The sequence below is a fragment of the Rattus norvegicus genome, chromosome 20 (assembly GCF_036323735.1).
Source record: "Rattus norvegicus strain BN/NHsdMcwi chromosome 20, GRCr8, whole genome shotgun sequence".
Taxonomy (NCBI): Eukaryota; Metazoa; Chordata; class Mammalia; order Rodentia; family Muridae; genus Rattus; species Rattus norvegicus.
In genome coordinates this window covers 50,122,695-50,146,591 of record NC_086038.1, presented here as the reverse complement: position 1 = coordinate 50,146,591, position 23,897 = coordinate 50,122,695, and the positions used below count along the sequence as shown (strand labels likewise).

General features: G+C 46.4%; 1 protein-coding gene and 1 long non-coding RNA gene across 3 annotated transcripts in view; both read right to left on the bottom strand.

Annotated features, from left to right (window-relative positions):
• The window catches only part of Prep (prolyl endopeptidase), a 96,962-nt gene extending 88,958 nt beyond the window's left edge, over nt 1-8,004 (bottom strand). The window contains exons 1-2 of the mRNA NM_031324.2: nt 7,832-8,004; nt 2,947-3,021 (exon numbers count right to left, since the gene is read on the bottom strand). Of these exons, the coding sequence (NP_112614.2) occupies nt 2,947-3,021; nt 7,832-7,876 (120 nt within the window). The 5' untranslated portion in view covers nt 7,877-8,004. The remainder of the gene's footprint in view (nt 1-2,946; nt 3,022-7,831) is intronic.
• A 199-nt stretch (nt 8,005-8,203) lies between these two features.
• LOC134483831 (uncharacterized) lies at nt 8,204-14,437 on the bottom strand. Of its 2 annotated transcripts, XR_010060916.1 has the most exons (3): nt 14,310-14,437; nt 10,627-13,195; nt 8,427-9,613 (listed from the first exon to the last, which is right to left on the bottom strand). It is a non-coding gene; the product is annotated as an uncharacterized LOC134483831 (long non-coding RNA). The 2 variants fall into 2 exon arrangements; XR_010060914.1 differs by having other exon boundaries at nt 8,204-13,195.
• Between the last annotated feature and the right edge of the window lie 9,460 nt (nt 14,438-23,897).

The following is a 23,897-nucleotide window of genomic DNA, read 5'->3' as shown; positions in this document are numbered from 1 at the left end:
CGCCCTGCGTCAAGCTCTGCCTGTACGCTGAGGAAGGCGAGTTGGGGCAGGCGACAGAGGAGAAAGGCAAGCACGTCTAGGAACACAGAGACTTTGTGGACTGGCAAAGGAGGAGTGACTGGAAGCACACATGGACCACTGGGACCTGACTTTCTCACTTTCAAATCACAGGGAAGGACTACAAGCCTCTCGGGGACTTAGTCACTCCATGCGGAAGGCTGCCCTGGCTGCCTGATGTCTCATTTATACCAGTGCGGTTTTACTGTGTATAAAACCTTTCTGCTCTAGCAGAGCTCAGCAGCTCCTGTGCCAGGGCAGGGACACACAGGCCGGGGTGGCAGAGCTCCCTCCATGGCCAGAGGACTCAGGACCTGGGGTGGGGGTGCGGGGCAGTCACAGAAGCCTGGAAGCAGGGCGAGCCAACAGTGAGATGTCTCTGCTTTTCAGGAAACACATCTAGAAACTGAAGCTAGAGGAACAATGCCGCGCTTTCCAAGACAATGTGAGAAGCCTAGTTTCTAAACAAGCAGTACGTCAGACAGCATGGAAGCCTTTACCCCTGAGAGGCAAAGCTCCTTCAGCTGTAACAGTGACGAATGCCCCTCAACTCCATTAGGTGCCTTTCCTCTCTGGGCCCACAGGTCTCTCATGCCTGGAAGTCGCTGACTGAAGCCAGGCCCCAAAGCCTTTGAGATGCTATCACTGCAACCCCAGGGTAGGCACCTGTCTCCTCTCTCCAGGACCACTTATCTCAGATTGGGAGGCCCATGGTCAGCAGGCCAAGTGGGGCCTCGTCGAAGCCCAGCCGGCTCTCCCGCCTGTGCTCATTTGCAGACTATGCACTGAACTATGTGAGAGCTACGGTCTGGAACCTCTGCTATAAAACAGGTACGTGACACCGACAGCCTCAAAGGTTGCCGCCTGGACCTCCTCTTTCTAAACCGCCTCCCTGAGAGTTTTCCAGTTATAGGCCTGCTCTGATACTCTTTCAGATAAGGTAGCTCCTACGTGCCCAGCGCGGTCAGAATTAGAAAACCTATACTGTTAAATGCCAGAGTAAATCACAGCAAGCCTGTGACTTGCCTTTTCTTTTTAATTAAAAATAAAATAAAATTTCTTAACTGTCTTTATGTTGTGGAGACAGGCACCACAACCAAAAACAGCTTGGGGAAGAGGAGGCTGGATTTGTCATACAGGTCGTGTAAGTCATCACTGCGGGAACCGGGACAGGAGCTCAAGCCAGCAGCCTGGAGGCAGGAACTAAAGCTGAGGCCATGTAAGGATGCCGCTTCCTTCCTTGGACTTGTTTGACTACCTTTCTTATACAGACCAGACCCACCTGCTTAAAGATGGGACCAGTCAAGAGGGCTCCCACACCAACAAGAAAGCAACCCCCAGACCTGACCATGAGCCAATCTGATGGAGGAAGTTCCCTAGCTGGGGTTCACCCTTCCTAGATAACTAGGGTATATCAAGTCGACAAAGGCTAGGAGGACAATGAGTGTGTTAGAGACAGTCCTTGGTGGTCTGTGCGTGTGTGCATGTGTGTGCGCACACATGTATGTGTATGTGCATGCGTGCATGTGTGTATCTGTGTGCACATATATGTGTATGTGCATGTGTACATGTGTGTGTGTGTGTGTTCATGTATATGCACATGGGTGTGTGCATGTAGGCACATGAGGCAGAAGTCTACTGATGCTGTTGCACTGGCTGACCAGTAAAACCCCAGGACCCTACTGTCTCCAGCATTGAGGCTATGGTTACACCTAGATTTTTATGAGTATGGGTGGTCTGAACTCAGGTCCTCAAGCTTGTGTGGCAAACACCTTACTGATGAGCCATTTCCCCAGCCCCGGTACACATGTTCTCATGTACAAAGCAGTGTGCGCGTGTGTAAGAGAGAGAGAGACAGACAGACAGACAGACAGACAGGCAGACTGACTATACCTCAAAGCCTCAAAGAGGTGAGGAACTTAAGATACCAGATTGTAGCAATGCCTTTGACTCCTAGATATCTTTTTTTTTTTTTTTTTTTTTGGTTCTTTTTTTTCGGAGCTGGGGACCGAACCCAGGGCCTTGCGCTTCCTAGGTAAGCGCTCTACCACTGAGCTAAATCCCCAACCCCTGACTCCTAAGTCTGAGGCCAGCCTGGTCTACAGGGCAAGTTCCAGGCCAGTCAAGAGAACCCTGTCTCAAAAAAAAAAAAAAACCCCAAATATATGTGCGTGTGCGCACACGTGCATGTGTGTGTGCACACGTGTGTGCATGTGCATGTGCATACATACAGAGATTTTGAGACACAGCACCCCTTCCGAGGAAGCCTAACCACTTAGCATATGTGTAACTGACAAGTTCCCCCGCATAGGAACAATCCCCACAGCGTTTGAGCAGAATTCGCTAATGAAATGGGGCTTCAGCTGGGCCCTGGAAAACGGCTCTCCAGAACAAAACAGACTTCTACGTTCTTAAGAGTTTCCCCTCTGCCCTGCCTTTAACAAAACCAAACAATACTCTTATAATTCTGACTTTTTTCTTTGTTGTGTTTAAAACCAGTAGTGGATTATCCAGAGTATATTTGTCTAACATGTAGGATCTTTTTCTTGCCCCACCCCAAGGAGGACTAAGGCATCATCTCTCGTGCCATGTCTGTCTGTCGTACTGTTTTCTTCATCCCTTCTAGGATTTCCCCTCCAAGTGCGCTGTTCATCAGTGTCAGGACAAGCCACGTTTATCTACATTTATTCACTCTGGGGACTAAATGGGTTGGCTCCTTCCCCCCACCTCCAGAAACATCTGACAAAAAGTTGGGGTACCTACAGGTACACACTGTCCCAAGGCAGAGATACAGGGAGACGCGGGAAGAAAAACCTGAGGCTATCGACGACGTCTGCAGGTGAACGGGGTCTCTATGGTGGTTTACCGATCACCCCAAACCAGAATTACCTTTGTCTGTTCACTGTCTGGGTCTTCAAGCCAAGCATAAGGGTCGCAAATTTTATGTCCATGATAATCCTGTACCTGTAAGAAGACAAAATGAGGTCTTAATTAGTACTCAAGCTCAACGAACAGTATGTACTGTATATACAATGTGGCAGAGAAATGGGAGAGGCCAGGCAAGGACACAGTATATACCGTATATATAATGTGGCAGAGAAATGGGAAAGGCCAGGCAAGGACACCAACTGGTTGGTGGGCAACAGGTCTGCCCAAATTACCACAGGAGCCAAAGCTGGCAGGTTCTCAAAGGTGTCAAGCCACTCTCCATGAAAAGAGTGCCTTAGCTCCAGAGGGAAGAAAGATGGAGGTCAGAATGGGAAAAGGCTCCGACTGTATGCAGGGAACAGGAAAGGCTCCGGCTGTATGCAGGGAACAGGAAAAGGCTCCGGCTGTACAGCAGGGAACAGGAAAGGCTCTGACTGTGCACAGGGAACAGGAAAGGCTCCGACTGTACAGCATAGAACAGGGAAAGGCTCCGACTGTACAGGATGGAAGGAAGGCTGATGGCTGGGCTAAAGAACGTCAAAACTGTGTCACTGGGGTTTACACAGAAGGACACGATGCAGCGGGCACACAAGAAGGACGCGTCTGGAAGGCAGCCACCACACACGTGCATTGAGCCTGGGTAATGAAATCAACTCTCTCCGGCATGGCAGACGATCGGTTTTGCTTTTGAGTCTGAACTATTAAAAGGACGTTCCTAACGCACAGCATGGTTCTCTCACCAGCTCCAGAAGCTGGCCTACAGACCTCGGCACATGCTCAATGGACGGCTCTAGAGATGCCCTTTCATCGATAGCAAGGCAGCGCAAAGGCCATCATCCACTTAGACCACCCCGACACTTGAAGAAAGGAAGCTGCTAGCAGAAAGGACAACTTCTCCTCGATGGTGGAGCCCGGTGTGGGCGGAGCCTCCGGCGCTCCCAACTAAGGGACACCCTAGAGTAGTACAAAATCCGAGGCCTGGCCTCAAAGACAGGAAAGTCGGGCTGGGAGAAACAGGCTTGCCCCTCCTCACCACTCTCTAAGACCATGCCTGAAGACACAATCCGAAAGTAAAAACCGTTACACGGTCTCCCCACTGAGTAGGGTCAAGATTGATCTGGTTGACTAAACCCCATTATCGGTTTCTCCAGCCCAGTGTGTGAGTGATGCCAGCACCCGGGCTAAGACTGCTTGTATCGGGCTGCAGGAATGCTTCCTCTATCACAGATAGATGTCTAACCTGTGTCCTTGCTTTACGCCGCCGTAACAGCAGAAGGCTAGGGCTAGTCCCCAAGGAGGGCCAACTCTCCTGGAGAAAGGCAGCCACCCGAGAGAAGAAAAGGACACACAGAACAGGCCGGGTGAGCAGGAAAAAAGATTCATTATACCACGGACAGACCAAGAGCGGGAGACCTAAAAACAGACTAAACTTGCTCCTCGAGGGTCTTCATAAAAGCCAATTTTCCACCTTGATCTGTCAATTTTGGCTGATGGCCACTCAGTCAAAGCATTTTGAGATCTCCTACAAGCCCTTCTCATCTGACACCCCGGGTGGATAAACAGGCTTAGAATTAAAGACTCTCTCCTTGCTGTCGATACAGAAGTCACAGTTCTGAAGGCCCTCTGAGGCGCTCTGGCAGGCACAGGATGGAGCAGCCATCCACATTCAGAGGCAAGCCTGCAACCAAACCAGCCAGGCAGCCTTCAGTCCAGACCACAAAACGTCCTTGGGCATACCCCAAGCTTAACCTTTCGTAAGAAAGTACAAAAAGTTAAGTAGACTGGCAGCTCCAGAGAAAGTGTTGCTACGATGAGTATTCCCTGAATATTCACAACTCTGCCACACAGAAATGGGTGGATTTATACAAACGGCTGTTCATATTTCCACACCACAGACGGAAAAACACAAATCCCGAGGTTAAGGAGGACAGAGGTCAACGGATCTGCTGTGCACAGGCAGGAGTCTGTGAGTTAGCATTAGCCACAGATCTCATCACAGTAATTTATCCAACCCTTGCTGTGACATAGGGAAACTAAAGCCAGCAAGAGCTAAAGCAGTCAAGGCCTGGGGGCTAATCAGTGGGGTGCAGCCCCACGGTAGCTGGCCCTAATGGCATTCTTCTATGTACTTAGGTGCATAGACTTGATGACTAAGTGTACCCCAGCAAGTACATGGCTGGGCTCGAACTCAGAACCCATTGCATCCCATATCCTGAACTGACTCAAAGTGGTCACCCTAATAGGATGCAGATAGCTCTGTCTTCCCAGATCTGGCTTAGTAATCTCGAAGACAAAAATTCAAGACAAATTTCGGACTCACTAGGATGCTCCCGTTGTCCAACCCCAGGAGCCACGGTCCACAATATCCCCTTCCTACTTTTTCCCTGGTCCACAATGTCCCCTTCCTACTTTTTCCCCCTTTATTAGCCTCTAGTACTCTCGTAGCTATACCCCTTGAATAGTTACATACATATAATTCATCGTGATTTAATGTGGAAACCACCCTTCCACTCCCCAAGAGGCCTGATAAGACACCTCTCTGCTTCCTGCTGTCCCTACCACACTTGCACCTGTGGGATGGCGCACAGACTGTTGTGTTCCCCCCCTCAAGCCTGGAGCAGTGTCTCTTCCCAGCCACCTCCCAGACCGACTTTCTGTGGACGGCGTGGTCATGAGGTTCTCCCTGCTACCCCACAAGTAAATTCGGACTTTACAGTCACTCAGGCTTGCACAACGATGGCTTTATTTTCATCTCAAGACTCAAGAATGTCCACTCTTCCTTAGCCAGCAAACTCCAAGCTCAATTGGGAAATTATTCCCTCCTCCTGAGAGAAATTCACCCCCTTTCCCGTGTTCTCCTAACTTAGCACTCTTTTATGAGGGCTTGAGTGTCCTGTGGGAGGCCTAAATTTCCTGACCTGCTAGATGTAACAATGACACAGAACAAGCAATGGTATTACATGGGATTTTCTGCTCATGAACACCCATGAGCGTCATGCGCAAACCCCATATTTAGGGGGAACGCATAAGCATGGCTGTGAGATGCTCCTTGAAGGGCAGAACCCCAGCATATGCTATAGGGGACCAAAACCCTATAAGCATATGATCGAGCCAATGTATGAAGTCAAGGCTATGACCCGCTAGTACAACCCCACTGTAGGAAATGCCACCTGTGTAGGTTATCAGGCCAACATTAGTACTCCATAAAGCCAGAGGCTAGACCGGGCTGGTACTCCTTCACCAAGGTCACAGGCTTGAGGGGTATCATGAGATCTTCAGTGGGAAGGAATGGACTGTATTAAATTCTAAACCCTCCTTCCACAGATGTGTGCAAACTTTTAGAAACTTTGTAAAATTCGTGACTTGACCCTTTCAGGAACTGTTAAATAATGATCAACTACAAGGTCGGGGCAGATTGGAGTAAGGGAAAATTAAGCAAGAGCTAATACCATCCTCACTCCACCCACAAGTTCAAAAAAAAAAAGGGAAAAATCCTAAGAATATATTTATCAAAACCACAAAATGGTACTATATATATAGCACATCATTATAATAACATAATATATATATAATACACATCACTAATAACACATATATGTATACATATGCTAAACTGAAGTCAAAAGACACTGGAGACTCAGAGTCCAATCGGTTTCACACCTCTGCTGCTGGCCCACTGCAGGGCTAGGCCACCTAGAAGACAAGTTTTCCCTGAGCAAGTCAAGGCCTGTCAGCCCTAATAGTCCATTCATAAAAGAAGGCCTCAGACATGAACTCATAACAGGTAAGACATTTGCCCAATGTCACTCAGACAGCGAGAGACAGCATTCAGGTCGTCTGGGGGTTAACCAGTCCCTGTGACAGACAGAAACACGGCAGGGATAGTTGGAAGTTCACTTGGAAGTAAGATGGCCTTTAACGCTGGAGCCTTTACCTCCACGGGTGATATGCTGAACCAAGAGGGCGTTTTCCGGCATGAACCAGATCAAAGTAAACAGGAAAGAAAAAGAGAATGGTATTATACAAAAATATTTTTTTACTTTGATTCTGTTTTAAGTAACCTGAGAAATCAGGTTGTGACTACAGGAATTAAGGCCCTAATGTTTGGATTCAATCCACTTAAGTTGCAAACTACTTTACATACACACACACACACACACACACACACACACACACACACACACACACTTCAGAATTTCACTAACTGGGTCTGGAGTTCACCTGCAGCTTAGGTAAACAGTTAACTCCCAGTGGAGAGAACTTTCTTTCCAAAAAGGCCACCCCATCTTAACTTCCTTTCTTAAGCAAACCTGGCTGACCTCAGGACACTGTGGGCCCACTGCGCCTTCCCCAACACTGTCTCCTTATTTGCACCTCAGCAACCAACGCCAGGCACCCGATTGGGGCAGAGCAGCCTTGAAGCGCAATGAATGAGCTTCAAACTCCAAGGACTTGCAAATTCCAAGTTCTCAAAGTTTGCTTTTGTTTTCAAATCTTACATCATTTCCCACGCATACACACCAGCATACACTTCGTGCTACCACCATATTTAAGCCAGACTGTTTCTCCCCTTACAAACACTGGAGTACGTTCTGGCTGCCCACTGCTCCAGACGCCCATGCCTGCACTGGGGGTCTGTCCTTGGAGCCAAGCGGCGTAGACCACCGGCGCGGGCACGTGGGCCGCGGCCGCTCGCCGGCTCCGCGCTGGGAGGAGCCCCGCGACCCCGGGGAGGCTCCGCAAACAAAGGCCGGGGAGCCGGTGGGGGACGCACAGGGGCTGCGGGAGCCGAGCTGCGGGCGGCGCGGGCCGTGTGGCGCGGTGAGAGCGGGAGCGGGGTACTCACTGAGGTCTCGTCGCGGTACACGTCAGGGTACTGGAAGGACAGCATGGCCGGAGCCGGGCGTGGGCCGAAGGAGGGGGAGAGCGGGCAAGGCTGGGCGCGGACTGCGGCGGACGGCGGCGTGCGAGCAGGCGGACAGCTGGCGGGCCGGCGTGCACGGGCGAACTCACGGCGCGGCTGTGCGCCAAGCAGGAAGACGCTGTCGGCTAGGCCGGGAGCCCCTCCCTGGCGGGCGGGCCCAAGCGGCGGCAAGAGGGAGCGGAGTCGCCGCGCGGGCGCCAGAGCGGGCGCACAGCTCCCTCTGCAGGAGCGCCAGCCGCGCCCGGGCGCACGGAGGAGCACGCTGGCTACGCCGCGCCACGCCGCTCGGCGACCGGCCCCCCTCAACCCCTCGCTACCCCGCCTTCCCTCCCTTCGCGCCCGGGAAAAGAAACTTTGCCTTTTCCCTGGCCGGAGCCAGCTTTCCCCAACCCGCCTGCTCGCCTGCCACTCTGGATGTGGAAGAAGAAATGTTTCACGGTGATCGTGAAGGAAGCTCACCTCCCTCCTTCCCTCCCCTCCCCTCCCTCCACCCCAACCCTTGATGGACACGGGGAGCTCGGCCTCCAGGCTGTGGAGGTTCTTTGGAGGTGTTGCCAAGACGATGGATGACCCCTTGTTGTTGATTTACTGACTGATGGGGAAAGGACTGCTGGTTATGTAGGGTCCTTGTCTTACCCTATGACTCCTCCCTTCTGCTTTGGGTTTTGTATTTTGGGTAACACTGTTCCTATGTTGGAAACAGACAGGATACCTGCCTGATCTCAGACCCATGAAGATTGACCAACTACACTTCTCTACCCATGGGCTAACGATGGCTTGTGTTCAGTCCTCGCTTTGTGGTCCCAGTTCTCAGTGTGTATAGCGCGTCCCTACCTTCCTACAAACCATGGGAAAGGAAAGGCCATCAGAAAAAGCCAGCGTGGTGGGAGAATTCTCACTGTTGGTTTTAACTGTCAAGGCTCCTGTTGCAGGCTAGCACTACTGAACCCAGACTCCAGGGGCTTCCAGGCGTTCTAGCTCCTGCCATCTCAGAGATAATAATCCCAAGGACACTCGGAAAAAATCCCCAGAAAACAGTCGATGCCACGCTAAACGTTGATTTGAAAACTGTTATTGTCCCAGCTTTACACTTTCGATGAAATGGAACCAATAGTAGGGGTGGCCTATAAAAGAGGGTCGGGAATCAGTCTCTGAAGCTGAATTACATTTCATTTCTACTTGTCCGCTGCCTTTCCCTTCAGAAGACATAGAGATGTCACCATCACCACCACCACCACCACCATCATCATCATCATCATTGACCCTATTCCTGTGATAAGAACACTTTGACCAAAAAGGAACACGGGAGGAAAGGGATTGTTTCTGCTTACAGGTTACAACCTGTGTCATTTGTTGTACGGAGGCCCAAGCCTGCTTACTCATGGATGGTACTTTCCACAGAGGGCTAGGCCTTCCTACATCGAATAGCAATCAAGAAAATGCCCCCACAGACATGCCCAAGGCTGATCTGCTAAAGACAACCCTTCCATTATTCCTTCTTCCCAGGTGTGTCAAGCTGATAAACCTTGACAATACCCACAGAAGAACAGAGCCTCACATATCTTCACTCTTTCCTTTTCGTCAATCGCGTGGGTGTCCAGCTCCTTGGGCCGTGACCGATGAAAACCTGTCTCCTTGATGGTATATCCTTCATGTTTTCCAAGTTCTAGATCTTTGTTGTCCCTTTAATCCCGTAACGGCATCCTTTTAACAGATACAGGAAATCTCAGCCACCTTAAAGCTTCTAAGTCACCCAACACTAAGACAGAACTAAGGTTCACGCTCCTCAGTTGACCCTAACATCCACCTCAAGTGTTAACAACGGAGTATTTGAACTGTTTTAGAAATGGAGGTGTTCAGGGCTGGGGATTTAGCTCAGTGGTAGAGCGCTTACCTAGGAAGCGCAAGGCCCTGGGTTCGGTCCCCAGCTCCGAAAAAAAGAACCAAAAAAAAAAAAAAAAAAGAAAGAAAAAAAGAAAGAAAGAAAGAAAAAGAAATGGAGGTGTTATCTCCGGTGTGTCTCTGTTACTAAGGGGATGGGTAAACACAAGGAGAGAGGACCTCCAAGACAGCCTTCAGGAGCATCTTTTTCCGTAGTGACTTTGAACTTTGTCCCTAAGAGGCAGGCTAGTGATTTGCTGCTCTCAGCACCCTCTCAAGTTGCTTATCAAAGGGTTCCTCCCACCCACACACTGGTGAGGGATGTCTTTGTGCATTGTGCATTCAGATGCAGATTTCTGTATTCAGAGATCTGGTTGCAGCCCCCGACTTCAGTGTGGCCGTCGTTGCAAAGCCATCTCCAGACTCAGTGTTTTGTAAAATACTGTTCTCCACCACCTTCCGAACGGTTAAAGGACTGAACAGGAGAGTAAAAGGTGGGACTTCCAAAACCAGAGAGGGGGAAGGGGTCTCTGGTGGGACCCAGGAAGATGTCATCCGTCAGGACAATGAAGGAGATGCCAAGCAAGATATCAGGAAATGGGCCACGTGGCTGGGGAATCGGCCATAGTAGTAACCTGACTTAGTCAGGTTAGAATAGCTCAGAATCTGTCCAGCTCAGTGTCTGAAGCTTACTAATAAGCATAAAGGTCTCTGTGTCTTTCAAAGCAAGGTCGGCGGGCACAGAAAAGCCCATACTTTAAAACATTGTACCCCATGAGAGAGGACTGAGGGTGGGGAGGGCACTTACTACACTCCAACAGGCCCTGTGTGCTCACCTGAAGTGGAATTATCTTTGTGATGGTTTGCATATGCTTGGCCTTGTTGGAGGAAGTGTGTCACTGTGGGGTGGGCTTGGAGACCCTCCTCCTGGCTGCCTGAGGATGCTCAGTCTGTTCCTGGCTTCCTTCAGATGAAGATGTAGAACTCAGCTCCTCCTGCACCATGCCTGCCTGGATGCTGCCATGCTCCTGCCTTGATGATAGTGGACTGAACCTCTGAACCTGTAAGCCAGCCCCAATTAAATGTTGTCCTTTATAAAAACTTGCATCGGTCATGCTGTCTGTTCACAGCAATAAGACCCTAACTAAGACAATCTTTTTATTCTCTCCAGCCTGTACTTGTCAAAGGGAAATACATTTTTCTGATTCTCACAAGAGTGCTGTCCCACTAGTATCCCTCAGAAATGATGCTTTGGGTACTGTTTGTGTCATCCACCCTTTAATTTGACCCTGGTTTCCAGGTAGGAAGTTAGCCTACTCACTGTTTGAAGTGCAGGCCTTTCAGAGTACCTTCCTGCAAAGATGTATATAAGATATTTCTCAGTATGGCAGTTATTGAAAGTCCACATGTGTTTTTGTGTATCTGATTCTGCAAAGTTATTGGGAAATGTGCAATGGTTCGAGAAAGAGAAAGATCCTCTTCTCACCACTAACAGTCTCCCTTGCTGTCTTTGGGTTCATATTTTAGTTTAAAAAGTCTAAAACAACCTTGGGGTCCAGAGATTTTATAAAATTAAGAATGATATTTTAGGGCTGGAGAGATGGCTCAGCAGTTAAGAACGCTGACTGCTCTTCCAGAGGTCCTGAGTTCAATTCCCAGCAACCACATGGTGGCTCACAGCCATCTGTAATGGGATCCGATGGCCTCTTCTGGTGTGTCTGAAGACAGTGACAGTGTACTCGTATACATAAAATAAAATAAATAATTCTTAAAAAAAAAAAGCCCATATTCTAAGCGAGAACTGCATGGGAACTTGCAGAATATGGGAACCTCATCACTGACTCAGAAAAAAATGAATTTCCCTGGAATGCTGCCCATAGGTCATGGCGAGATGGAGGGGACCATCTACCCAGTGAAGGGATTTCCCTAGTTTTCTCTGTTTGTAAACCTTTCATGGACACTTCAGATGCCAGGAGAAGGCTAGCAGTACCGCATCTGAGCATTCGATGAACTTCGGACACAGGCTCAGTTGCTCATATCCTTTGATGGATATGAACGGTATGTGGACCTCTAGATCCTCACCTTGTTCTACTCCTGGCATGGGGTTGAATTCAATCCAGATAACAAATACGGGCAGAGGAAGCAGATCCTGGAGCCTTGTGGTATTTCTAACGAAGTTGCAAAAGTGTTTGTGCATTGGAAAAGGAGAGTCTCCTCCTTCTTGTTGTTAGGAGAGAACTCAGGTATGACTCCACGTGTAAAGTGAACTTGGTTTTGTGAGGCTGGAACCTCTGTTCCCCCCTGTACAAGGTGGGAACCCCACCTGCCCAACTCTGCCCCTCAGAGAAAACACCCCCCCCTCTGCCTGCCCAGGGGCTCAGTTTTGACCACGTATGGACATAATCCCAGCTCCTAGCAGCCACACCATCACTCCTCACCTAAGCTCTATAAAACATCTTGCTTTAGCCCAGATATGCAGCTCCACCGAGCTCCTCCTGTGAGATCATCGCACCCACCTGGGGCTGCCTCCAAATAAACCTGCCTTTATCTACTTTTGATCTGGTCTAATGTAGCCTAAATCTGTGCGCGCGCGCACGCGAGAGAGAGACAGAGACAGAGACAGAGACAGAGAGAGAGACACAGAGAGAGAGAGAGACAGAGACAGACACAGAGAGAGAGACACACAGAGAGAGAGAGACAGAGACAGAGAGAGAGAGACACACAGAGAGAGAGACACACAGAGAGAGACAGAGAGAGAGAGACAGAGAGAGAGCACCATTCAGGTTTATATAGAGAGAGCAGTGATATCTGTCTGCTGTTTAAAACTAAGACCTGAGAACTTAAAACCGATAAGAGGAAATTACCAGTCCAAAATTACTGACTACAAAATCAGAAGTTCAGGGGACTAGGGAGGAAGGGCAGAAGAAAGAAAATGACACAAGAAGCTGTAAGAAACCATCGCTGGTTTCCTAATGGCCATGGAAGGCTAACAGAAGTGCACATGCACACACACACACACACACACACACACACACGCATACTGCATAGGAAAACACAGAAAGTCAAAACTAGGCATCCTTTGCTAAATGGTTCCCCTGTATTCACTCAAGAGAGATTGCCCTGCAACTGACTGCACCAGAGCTGTCTGTGAGAACAGTGACAAAGGGACATCGTTGAAGGAAAGCACCCAAATGCTTGCAGGATAACCCAACTTTGAGGCTTTCTGAGATTAAGTCACCAAACTGTAACTCCATCAACAGCCAAGCAAGGGTTCTCTGCTGCCTTTAGGCTTGTAGTCAGTCATTCAGCAACGTCTTCACACTTCTGGCCTCTGTATTGCAAGGAGCTACAAGCCCGGAAATTAACTTCTCTAAATTCTCCCGTTAGGGTGTTTCTTGCCAGATTCTATCAAAAGAAGAAAGTAGATTAGAGGGGCAGGAAAGGGAGACACTTCCTTCTCGAAGCTTAGGTCTGCTGAGGACAGAAACCTGCAAATCACCATCCTCTGGTTCACAACATCCAGGTGGGTCAGTAAGGTGTGTGTGGTGGGGAGTGGGGGTGGGCGAGATGCCCCAGAAGCATCTACAGCTGACCATTTCAAAGGGATGGAAGGTTGCCAGGTTCTTGCCGAGTCCGAGAGTGTAGGCAGCACCAGTAACAAATGCATTCTATTCAGCCCTGTTTGAAATAGCTAGCATTGTTCCAATTTGTCTTCCTTGACACCCTTTACTATAAATATAAGAAATAAGAAAAGACAAAAAAGCATATTTAGGCTGTCTGAGGGTTTTATACATTAGAAAAATAAAACAGAGAACACGAATGGGAAGATAATGTTTCAAGGGAGAAAAAAAAACTAATAAACAAACAAAAACCAAAAACAAAACCCCAGTAAGTTGCAAGGAAGCACAAAAATGACCGGCTGGTTTGGAAAACAAAAACCAAAGTTTCAGAAATGGGAAACAAACTGTTAAATAAGAAGTTCTAGATGGGTTTACTCTGTAACTAGATGTTAAAAAGAGTTTGTAAACTGGGAGCAAACTCTGTGATAACTCAGGCAAGACAAGGAGGCAGGGGTAGAAAGAAAGGGAGCCATGGACTGTGAAGACAGCTATTAAATGTCTCTGCAGTTCAAGGGAGAGCGTGGCCTTTAAGGAGACTCGACAGGTGCTGAGAAAAGGCTACAGAGAATTCCTCTTCAGCTGAAATATGGGATAAGCAACCCAACAGGAAAACAGAGATACGTTACACACAGGCAATTGTGTAAATAGGACAGTCAGCAAACGCTCAGAGATGAACAACCACACTCAGAACTGAGAGAGTTGGGCACAGTGGTGCAAGCCTTTAGTTCAAGCATTTAGCCAGAAGAGGCAAACCAGCCTGGTCTCTATGCATTGAGTTCTGTGCCAGCCGGGGCTCCCTGGGGACTTTAGGGACAGGTAGGAGTTGCAAGGGAGGGAAGAGGGTGTAGGAGAGAACTGGAAAATCAGAAATCAGTGTCACAATGAAGTTTATTCCCTACCTTTTCAGGCATTAATCCTCAGACTCAGAGAAGACCCAATTCTGCCATTGTGAGCCAAATTTGAAGCAAGCTTCATTAAGTAAATAATGACCAGGCAAATGGACTCTGGACACGTCGGCTCCCTGGAATTCTCGGCTGAGTGCCTCAGAGACACGTGTTGAGGGTTATTTATTTATTTATTTATTTATTTATTTTATGGACAAAGCCATTTGGCTGCGGTATTTTCACAGGTGGCTTTGTTGTTATTTTCTTACAACTACAACTCCTAGCTTTTCAGGAAGTGACCTGGTCCTGGGTGGGTGGGGCTTACAGGTTAATGTCGGGTCTTACGCAGGACACAGGAAAACATACCTTACCAAATTTCGAAGGTGCAAATCTTACATGGAGCTGATGGGAACTCGAATTGCAACAACCGCATAAGATAAATGGGAAGCAGTGTTAACTGGAACAACTGTGAGGACCGGATATACCGTCATAATGAAAGTTTTAAATTTCTCAGTGGTTTGGTTTGGCTTGTTTTTTTTCGAGACAGAGTTTCTCTGGGTTGTAACTTTAGTTTTTTTCAAAAACCCATTTTTTAATGACGGTTCTTAAATGCTTTAACCTCCCTTTTAGCCCACACCCACCAGAGGTAGCGGGAAAGAAAGGATATGAGGAAAGCAGACCTGTTTAGAAAGGTTCCCTGGAGCGACTCCCATCTGTGTGGTCTGGAAATCGGCAGCTCAATCCACTGGCAAACACCTCACGGATACACCAGAACTCCAGTTCAGTAGTGTCAGAGGCCTCAGCCCCAGCTCTAGCCAGCAGGAGGAAAACGAGGAGACGTTCGTGGCTGTGCCCCACTGTGCCCCGTAAGGGAATCGATGATCAGCAGAGATGAGACCTACAAGCACTGTATAGCTGGCCGTATCAGCAAACCAAGCTGTCTCCAGCATTGTCCTATTTATACCCTCCAAACATCACATGTCCTCCTCTACCCGTTTTTTTTTTATCCTTATTAACTTGAGTATTTCTTATTTACATTTCGATTGTTATTCCCTTTCCCGGGTTCCGGGCCAACATCCCCCTAACCCTTCTATATTGGTGTTCCCCTCCCCATCCTCCTCCCATTACCGCCCTCCCCTCAACAATCACGTTCACTGGGGGTTCAGTCTTAGCAGGACCCAGGGCTTCCCCTTCCACCGGTGCTCTTACTAGGCTATTCATTGCTACCTATGAGGTCAGAGTCCAGGGTCAGTCCATGTATAGTCTTTAGGTAGTGGCTTAGTCTCTGGAAGCTCTGGTTGCTTGACATTGTTGTACTTTTGGGGTCTCAAGCCCCTTCAAGCTCTTCAAGTCCTTTCTCTGATTCCTTCAACAGGGGTCCCGTTCTCAGTTCAGTGGTTTGCTGCTGGCATTCGCCTATGTATTTGCTGTATTCTGGCTGTGTCTCTCAGGAGAGATCTATATCCGGTTCCTGTCAGCCTGCACTTCTTTGCTTCATCCATCTTGTCTAATTGGGTGGCTGTATATGTATGGGCCACATGTGGGGCAGGCTCTGAATGGGTGTTCCTTCTGCCTCTGTTTTAATCTTTGCCTCTCTATTCCCTGCCAAGGGTATTCTTGTTCCCCTTTTAAAGAAGGAGTGAAGCATTCACATTTTGGTCATCCCTCTTAAGTTTCATGTGTTCTGTGCATCTAGGGCAATTCAAGAATTTGGGCTAATAGCCACTTATCAATGAGTGCACACCATGTGTATTTTTCTGTGATTGGGTTACCTCACTCAGGATGATATTTTCCAGTTCCATTCATTTGCCTATGAATTTCATAAAGTCATTGTTTTTGATAGCTGAATAATATTCCATTGTGTAGATGTACCACATTTTCTGTATCCATTCTTCGGTTGAAGGGCATCTGGGTTCTTTCCAGCTTCTGGCTATTATAAATAAGGCTGCTATGAACATAGTGGAGCATGTGTCTTTGTTGTATGTTGGAGCATCTTTTGGGTATATGCCCAAAAGAGGTATAGCTGGGTCCTCAAGTAGTTCAATGTCCAATTTTCTGAGGAACCTCCAGACTGATTTCCAGAATGGTTGTACCAGTCTGCAATCCCATCAACAATGGAGGAGTGTTCCTCTTTCTCCACATCCTCGCCAGCATTTGTTGTCACCTGAGTTTTTGATCTTAGCCATTCTCACTGGTGTGAGGTGAAATCTCAGGGTTGTTTTGATTTGCATTTCCCTTATGACTAAAGATGTTGAACATTTCTTTAGGTGTTTCTCCGCCATTCGGCATTCCTCAGCTGTGAATTCTTTGTTTAGCTCTGAGCCCCATTTTTTAATAGGGTTATTTGTTTCCCTGTGGTCTAACTTCTTGAGTTCTTTGTATATTTTGGATATAAGGCCTCTATCTGTTGTAGGATTGGTAAAGATCTTTTCCCAATCTGTTGGTTGCCGTTTTGTCCTAGCCACAGTGTCCTTTGCCTTACAGAAGCTTTGCAGTTTTATGAGATCCCATTTGTCGATTCTTGATCTTAGAGCATAAGCCATTGATGTTTTGTTCAGGAAATTTTCTCCAGTGCCCATGTGTTCGAGATGCTTCCCCACTTTTTCTTCTATTAGTTTGAGTGTATCTGGTTTGATGTGGAGGTCCTTGATCCACTTGGACTTAAGCTTTGTACAGGGAGATAAGCATGGATCGATCTGCATTCTTCTACATGTTGACCTCCAGTTGAACTAGCACCATTTGCTGAAAATGCTCTCTTTTTTCCATTGGATGGTTTTGGCTCCTTTGTCAAAAATCAAGTGACCATAGGTGTGTGAGTTCATTTCTGGGTCTTCAATTCTATTCCACTGGTCTATCTGTTTGTCTCTGTACCAATACCATGCAGTTTTTATCACTATTGCTCTGTAATACTGCTTGAGTTCAGGGATAGTGATCCCCCCAGAAGTCCTTTTATTGTTGAGGATAGTTTTAGCTATCCTGGGTTTTTTGTTATTCCAGATGAATTTGCAAATTGTTCTGTCTAATTCTTTGAAGAATTGGATTGGTATTTTGATGGGGATTGCATTGAATTTGTAGATCGCTTTTAGTAAAATGGCCATTTTTACTATATTAATCCTGCCAATCCATGAGCATGGGAGATCTTTCCATCTTCTGAGGTCTTCTTCAATTTCTTTCTTCAGAGGCTTGAAGTTCTTATTGTACAGATCTTTCTCTTGCTTGGTTAAAGTCACACTGAGGTATTTTATATTATTTGGGTCTATTATGAAGGGTATCATTTCCCTAATTTCTTTCTCGGCTTGTTTCTCTTTTGTGTAGAGGAAGGCTACTGATTTGTTTGAGTTAATTTTATACCCAGCCACTTTGCTGAAGTTGTTTATCAGCTTTAGTAGTTCTCTGGTGGAACGTTTGGGATCACTTAAATATACTATCATATCATCTGCAAATGGTGATATTTTGACTTCTTCTTTTTCAATCTGTATCCCCTTGATCTCCTTTCAACAAAATTATAGAAGAAAACTTCCCTAACATAAAGAAAGAGATGCCCATAAACATACAAGAAGCCTCCTCTACCCATTTTGTCTCAGCTGACATCACTCTGGAGTCCAAGGAAGTGGCAAGAAACTTCAGCACACCACCAGAAGTTTTCCGGTGCGTTTCTCTGTATGGAACCCTGACAAATGCAGCTCAACCACACAGTGTAAAGCAGACCAACACACGAGTGTTGTCGGCAAAGAATCCTTCATCGCCGTCTTAGCAGAGCTTACTTTCACCTGTGTCTGCTTCAGCTAAACGTTCCATCACCTGTTTGCCTCAGCAAAGCACCATCCAAACAACTTTCCAAAGAACTCTTAGGTTCCCACTTCACTGGGTAGCCCAGGCTGACTTGGAATTTCCTCTGTAGACCAAGCTGACCTCGAACTCACAGATTCACTTGGCCTCCTGAGTCCTGGGATTAAAGACATATGCTACCGTATCTGACAAATTTCTCATTGTTAAGGAGCAAACAGAGAAATTGTTTAGTTAACAAAAAGGAAGGAAGGAAGGAAGGAAGGAAAGAAGGAAGGAAGGAACACACACACACACACACAATTTAGGGGCTCTGCAGTTAAGAGCACTGATCTGTAACCCTAGTTCTAAGTGATCTGCCCCTCCAGGCATACATGTGTTTAATATACACATATAGAGACAAAGCACTCAGACATGTTATATCAAATTACAAAAAAGAAATATTTAAGGTTTGGAAAAAAAGGTTAAAGTCCTGTTTTTAACTAACAGCTACCAATTGTTTTTAAGTATAAATAGAATATTGTATAAACACATCTATCATAAACACTCATCAAAAAGCCGATGTTTAACAGTGAGTGATGTTGTTTCGAAGCTTAAAAAAAAACAATGAAAATTATAAAATATTAAAATCAAAGAAAATATAAAACCCTAAATTCATCATATGTGATTAAGTAAAAGCCAGGTACAATATGGGCTTACCAATAACGTGCTTCTATTATAAAAGAAGGCTGGATATTAATGAGGAATGGACTTGTGAAGGAAAACATGAAAAGAACAATAAATCAACACACCCACAAAAAAACCCCACAAGATATAATGAGAGTAGACTGTGAATGCTGGTGTGGAGGGAGGAGGATTGTGAGTTTCACCGCAGTCTGAACTACACAACAAGATGTGTCTTAAAAACAACAAGGAAGCAAATACAAAAACACTTAAGGAATCAGAATCGCGTCTTAGAGAAACTTGATAAAACTCTGGCAAGATGAATTAAACACAGGGATACATAGATTATGAAGGAAATCGAAATGGAGTCGTTATATAATGGGAGAGACCATACTCTAACTGGACATTTTGTGTGGCCAGGTAAAATATCCAGGGCCAAGGTTACATATTGTTGAGTCATTGACCAAAGAGGTCATGGACTGCCCCCCACACTCACCCAAGACTATTGCTGCTCTGTATAATATGACGGGAAAGCACTATTGTTGAGAGAACAAACATGTCATCAAGCACAGAGAAATCAGGCTGATGCCCAACTAGAAGCTTCGCCCTCACTGACTAGCGTTTGTGCTTGTGGCTCTGGAAGGTACTTTGCACACTGCTAGAGGAGAAAACTGATCATCAGTGTTACCCAGCTACAAAACCTGCAGCCTACAACACTGATCTGCCTGCAAGATATACTGGTACAACGATGGCACACATGTCATTGGAATGACCAACCACTTTCTGACTGGATCAGGTGGAAGCCATACTCGATTCTGCTAAAGTGGCCAAGAAACGGAGCAAAACCTATTTCTTTTATTGTTCTATAAGAACAGCAATAAAGTGACTCCTGATGACCTATTGATATGCCCATCCATAAGAACACTCCTGATGACCTATTGATATGCCCATCCATAAGAACACTCTTGATGACCTATTGATATACCCACAGATAAGAACACTCCTGATGACCTATTGATATGCCCATTGTAAGAACACTCCTGATGACCTATTGATATGCCCATCCATAAGAACACTCCTGATGACGTATTGATATGCCCACAGATAACACTCCTGATGACCTATTGATATGCCCACAGATAACACTCCTGATGACCTATTGATCTGCCCACAGATAACACTCCTGATGACCTATTGATATGCCCACAGATAAGAACACTCCTGATGACCTATTGATCTGCCCACAGATAAGAACACTCTTGATGACCTATTGATCTGCCCACAGATAAGAACACTCCTGATGACCTATTGATATGCCTATCCATAAGAACAAGGCTCAACCCTCATCAGAGTCGCATCTTGCAGCAGATGGTACTCACCACAGAGACCCACAACTAGACAATGTGCAGGGAGTGAGAGGATTCGGAGCACTCACTCCTATATGGATGTCTTATCAAACCCCCCTCCCTAAATCTCAGGGGTCTTCATAGACGAGGAGGTGGGAACATGAAAAGAGGTAGGGGCTGACTGAAGACATGGCATCATCTAGAAACGGCAGGATGGATCTACATATGAACACACAGAGACTGGGGGAGTGTGCACAAGGTCTGCACAGGTTCAAACCAGACAAAACTCCAGCACAGAAAAGGAACTGTGGACTCAAAGTTCTACCCTAAACCAAGAAGCTGTTTGCAATTGATACCTGCCAAAGCAAGCAAGCAAACAAACAAGGAGAACCAATTTTCTCCAATGGAGCATCACTGGGTAGATTCTAGGGCACCACATTCTAGGGCAGGCCTCATGCCCAGGAGTAATGGACACAACAGAAACTGGACTCTGTGGTTTTGTGTGCTTTTTGTTTTGTTTTAGTATTTTTTCCATCTTCTCATTTTATTTTTGTTTGCTTTAATTTGCATTGATTCATTTTTTGTTTTTTTTTGGGGGGGGGGAGAAAACCCGTGAAGTTGGTGGGTAGGGAGGCGAGTGGGGTCTGTGAAGAAATGGACATAGGGAAAGAATATGTTCCAACTATATTGCATAAAAATGCCTGAATAAAAATTACCAAAGAAATTTTAAAAAGAATCTAAGTGAAATTCTACTAATTAAGTTTACCGTTATTAAAATTTTTTAAGTAAAATTTTCACGATGGTAGACATTCATAGTAAACAATTCTACGGATGATACAGAGTAATGTGAGAGTGTTATGAACAACCTATGCAAATAGATTAGAAAAGTATATGGCGTGGGCACATTTGTAGCAGAGCAACTACGTTTTGAAAACTGGAATCAAAAGGAAAACTGAGGGCTGGAGAGATGGCTCAGCGGTTAAGAGCACTGACTGCTCTTCCAGAGGTCCTGAGTTCAATTCCCAGCAAACACATGGTGGCTCGCAACCATCTGAAATGGGATCTGGTGCTCTCTTCTGGTGTGTCTGAAGACAGTGTCAGTGTACTCATACATAAAATTAATAAATCTTTAAAAAAAGAAAAACAAAAAAAAAAAGGAAAACTGAATTGACCTATACCACTCAAGAAATTAGTGATGAAGATTTTTCCTCAACGGAAATATACGTCCAAGGAGAACTCACAGACCACTGAACAACCTAGGGCAGATCAGGTAGTCCAGAGTAGTGAAGAAGAGGGGACACTCCCAACACATGCATTAGGTTTGGATTACCACAGGCTAAAGTCTGAGTAAGGCTGCCACCAGGGAAGCTGGGTGTGGCGGTGCACACCACTGAGGCACTGAGGCAGAGGGAGCCCTTAGACTGGGAGACCATCCTGGACTACATAGCAAGACCTCTCTCTCCCTCCCTCTTTCTCTCCCTGTCTATCTATCTATCTGGCTCTCTCACTCTCTCTCTCTCTCTCTCTCTCTCTCTCTCTCTCTCTCTCTCTCACACACACACACACACACACACACGCATGGAAGAAAATAAAATAAAATTATGAATACCCACAAAAGAAAGATGAAATTAAATGCTGCATCTCACCATATTAACCAAGACATGAAGATTCACTGAGGCTTACACATGAAACCTGAAACTGTCAAACGATGACAAGAAAAGACCAAAGAAAAGCTGCCCGTGTCCACTCCACCCAACCCCCAGCCACAAATCTTCACTGTTGCTTTAGGCAATGGCTCTTTGACGGATTCCCGCAGCACAGGTAACACAAGCAGAAGTGGGAAGGGGAGTCACCTGGAAGGCAAACGCATCAGCAGGAAGAAAGAAGCCGTCAGGTGAGTGAGTGATTTGGAAGAGGAAACCTACAGAAGGGGAGGGAATATTTGCAAGCCACACCGTTAAGAGAGCGTTCGTTTCCAAAGGGCAGGAGGAGTTCAAACAACTCTGTATCATGAAAACAAATAACCCGGTTTTTAACCGATTTTTAACTGGATGATCCGCCAGGCGTGGTGGTGCCCGGCTGTGCTGTTTACTGCTTAGGAGGCTGGAGCAAGAGGAGAACACTCTTCTAGCTGTCCATCTGACTAAAGGAATGAACACCTTGTACCCAGTGTTTCCAGAGGACAGCCCTTTCAGTGAAATTTACTCTGGCTGGTTACCCTTGGGTCATCAGTTCACCTTTTAGACGATAACTGGGCAAGGAACTAAAGTTCGAATCATTCTTTGGCACCTTACATTCAGAATCTTGTCGTAAGATTGAGGGAGGGATGGATGCTAAATAACAGTATATGAAAAAGTCTGACGGCTACAACGGAAACTATTGGAAATGGTGCATGAGTTCTGCAAAATAGCAACCCACGAAATTAAAGAACAGAGCTGGAGGCCTCTGATTTCCGAGGATGCAACAAAGCCATCGTAAGCATCAAATTCCTGACATAAAAAAACAAAAAAATATGTCCAACAGAACGGATACAGAGCCCCGGAGTAAAGTCACATACCTGTCGGCTATTAAATTTTTGACAGAGGTGTCAAGGACACACCGCTGGGAAAGGGTAGTCTTTTCAATAAGTAACGTTAGGAAAAAAGGCTACCCTTAAGTAGGAAGAAGGAAATGGGATCCTTATCTCACCCCTCAAATAAATGACAACAGTAAAGAAAATTACTTCAGAACTTATTAAAATCTTAAATTCAAGGTTTAGCTATTGAAAAAAAATTAACTAGAAAAATCCATAGGGCGAAAGCTATATCAGGTTGATTTTTCAGGGTATAATTCAAAAGAATAACCAGAAAAGGGAAATAGACAAATAGTGTTGGGGTTTAAATCTCGGCTCGAGTCCAGACAGACCACACCAAGCCAACATGGTTCCACCTGGAAAGGTTTAATGAGAGAAGAAGAGTAGAAGAGGGGAGAAGTAAAGGCCGGACATCAGCATGTGGAGTGAAGTGGGTAGGGGAATGGGGAGGGAGAGGGCAAAAGGGAAGAGCACAAGAGCAAGAGAGCTAGAGTAAGAGAGTAAGAGAAGAGAGTGGGGAGGGGCCAAGCTGCCCATTTTATAACGAGCCAGGCCTATTTGGCTGTTGCCAGGTAACTGTGGGGCGGAGCATACCTGGTAACTGTGGGGGTGGAGCTTAGACAGAATGCCAACAAACAGGTTTGGTCAAAATGAATTTGTTTGTACAGCAAAGGAAACAACATAATGAAGACATGTTACGGGTGAAAGAATCTATTACAATCGCATCTTAGAGAGTCAGTGTGGAGGTCTGAATATGCTTGACCCATGGGAAGTGCTACTGTTAGGAGGCGTGACCTTGTTGGAGGAAGTGCGTCACGGTGTAGGCGGGCTTTAGGGCTCCTAGTGCTCTGGAGGAGCTTCCTGTGGAAGAGAGCGTCCTCCCAGCTGCCTGAGGATGCCAGCCTTCTCCTGGCTGCCTTCTGATGAAGATGTAGAACTTCTCCAGCACCATGTCTGCCCTGATGCTGCCATGTCTCCTGCCATGATAATAAAGGACTGAGCCTCTGAAACTGTGAGCCAATCTCGACTAAATGTTGTCCTTTGCAAGAGTTGCCTCGGTCTTATATCTCTTCTCAGGAGCAGAAACCCTAACTAAGTCAGTCAATATCCAAGAAACAGACAGCACCAAACGATTCACTAGAAAGAAAATAAGAACACGAGGATAACCTGATTCAGCAGAAGACCTGAACAAACATTTCTCAAGAGACATAAAACTGGCCAACAAGGAGGAGGAAA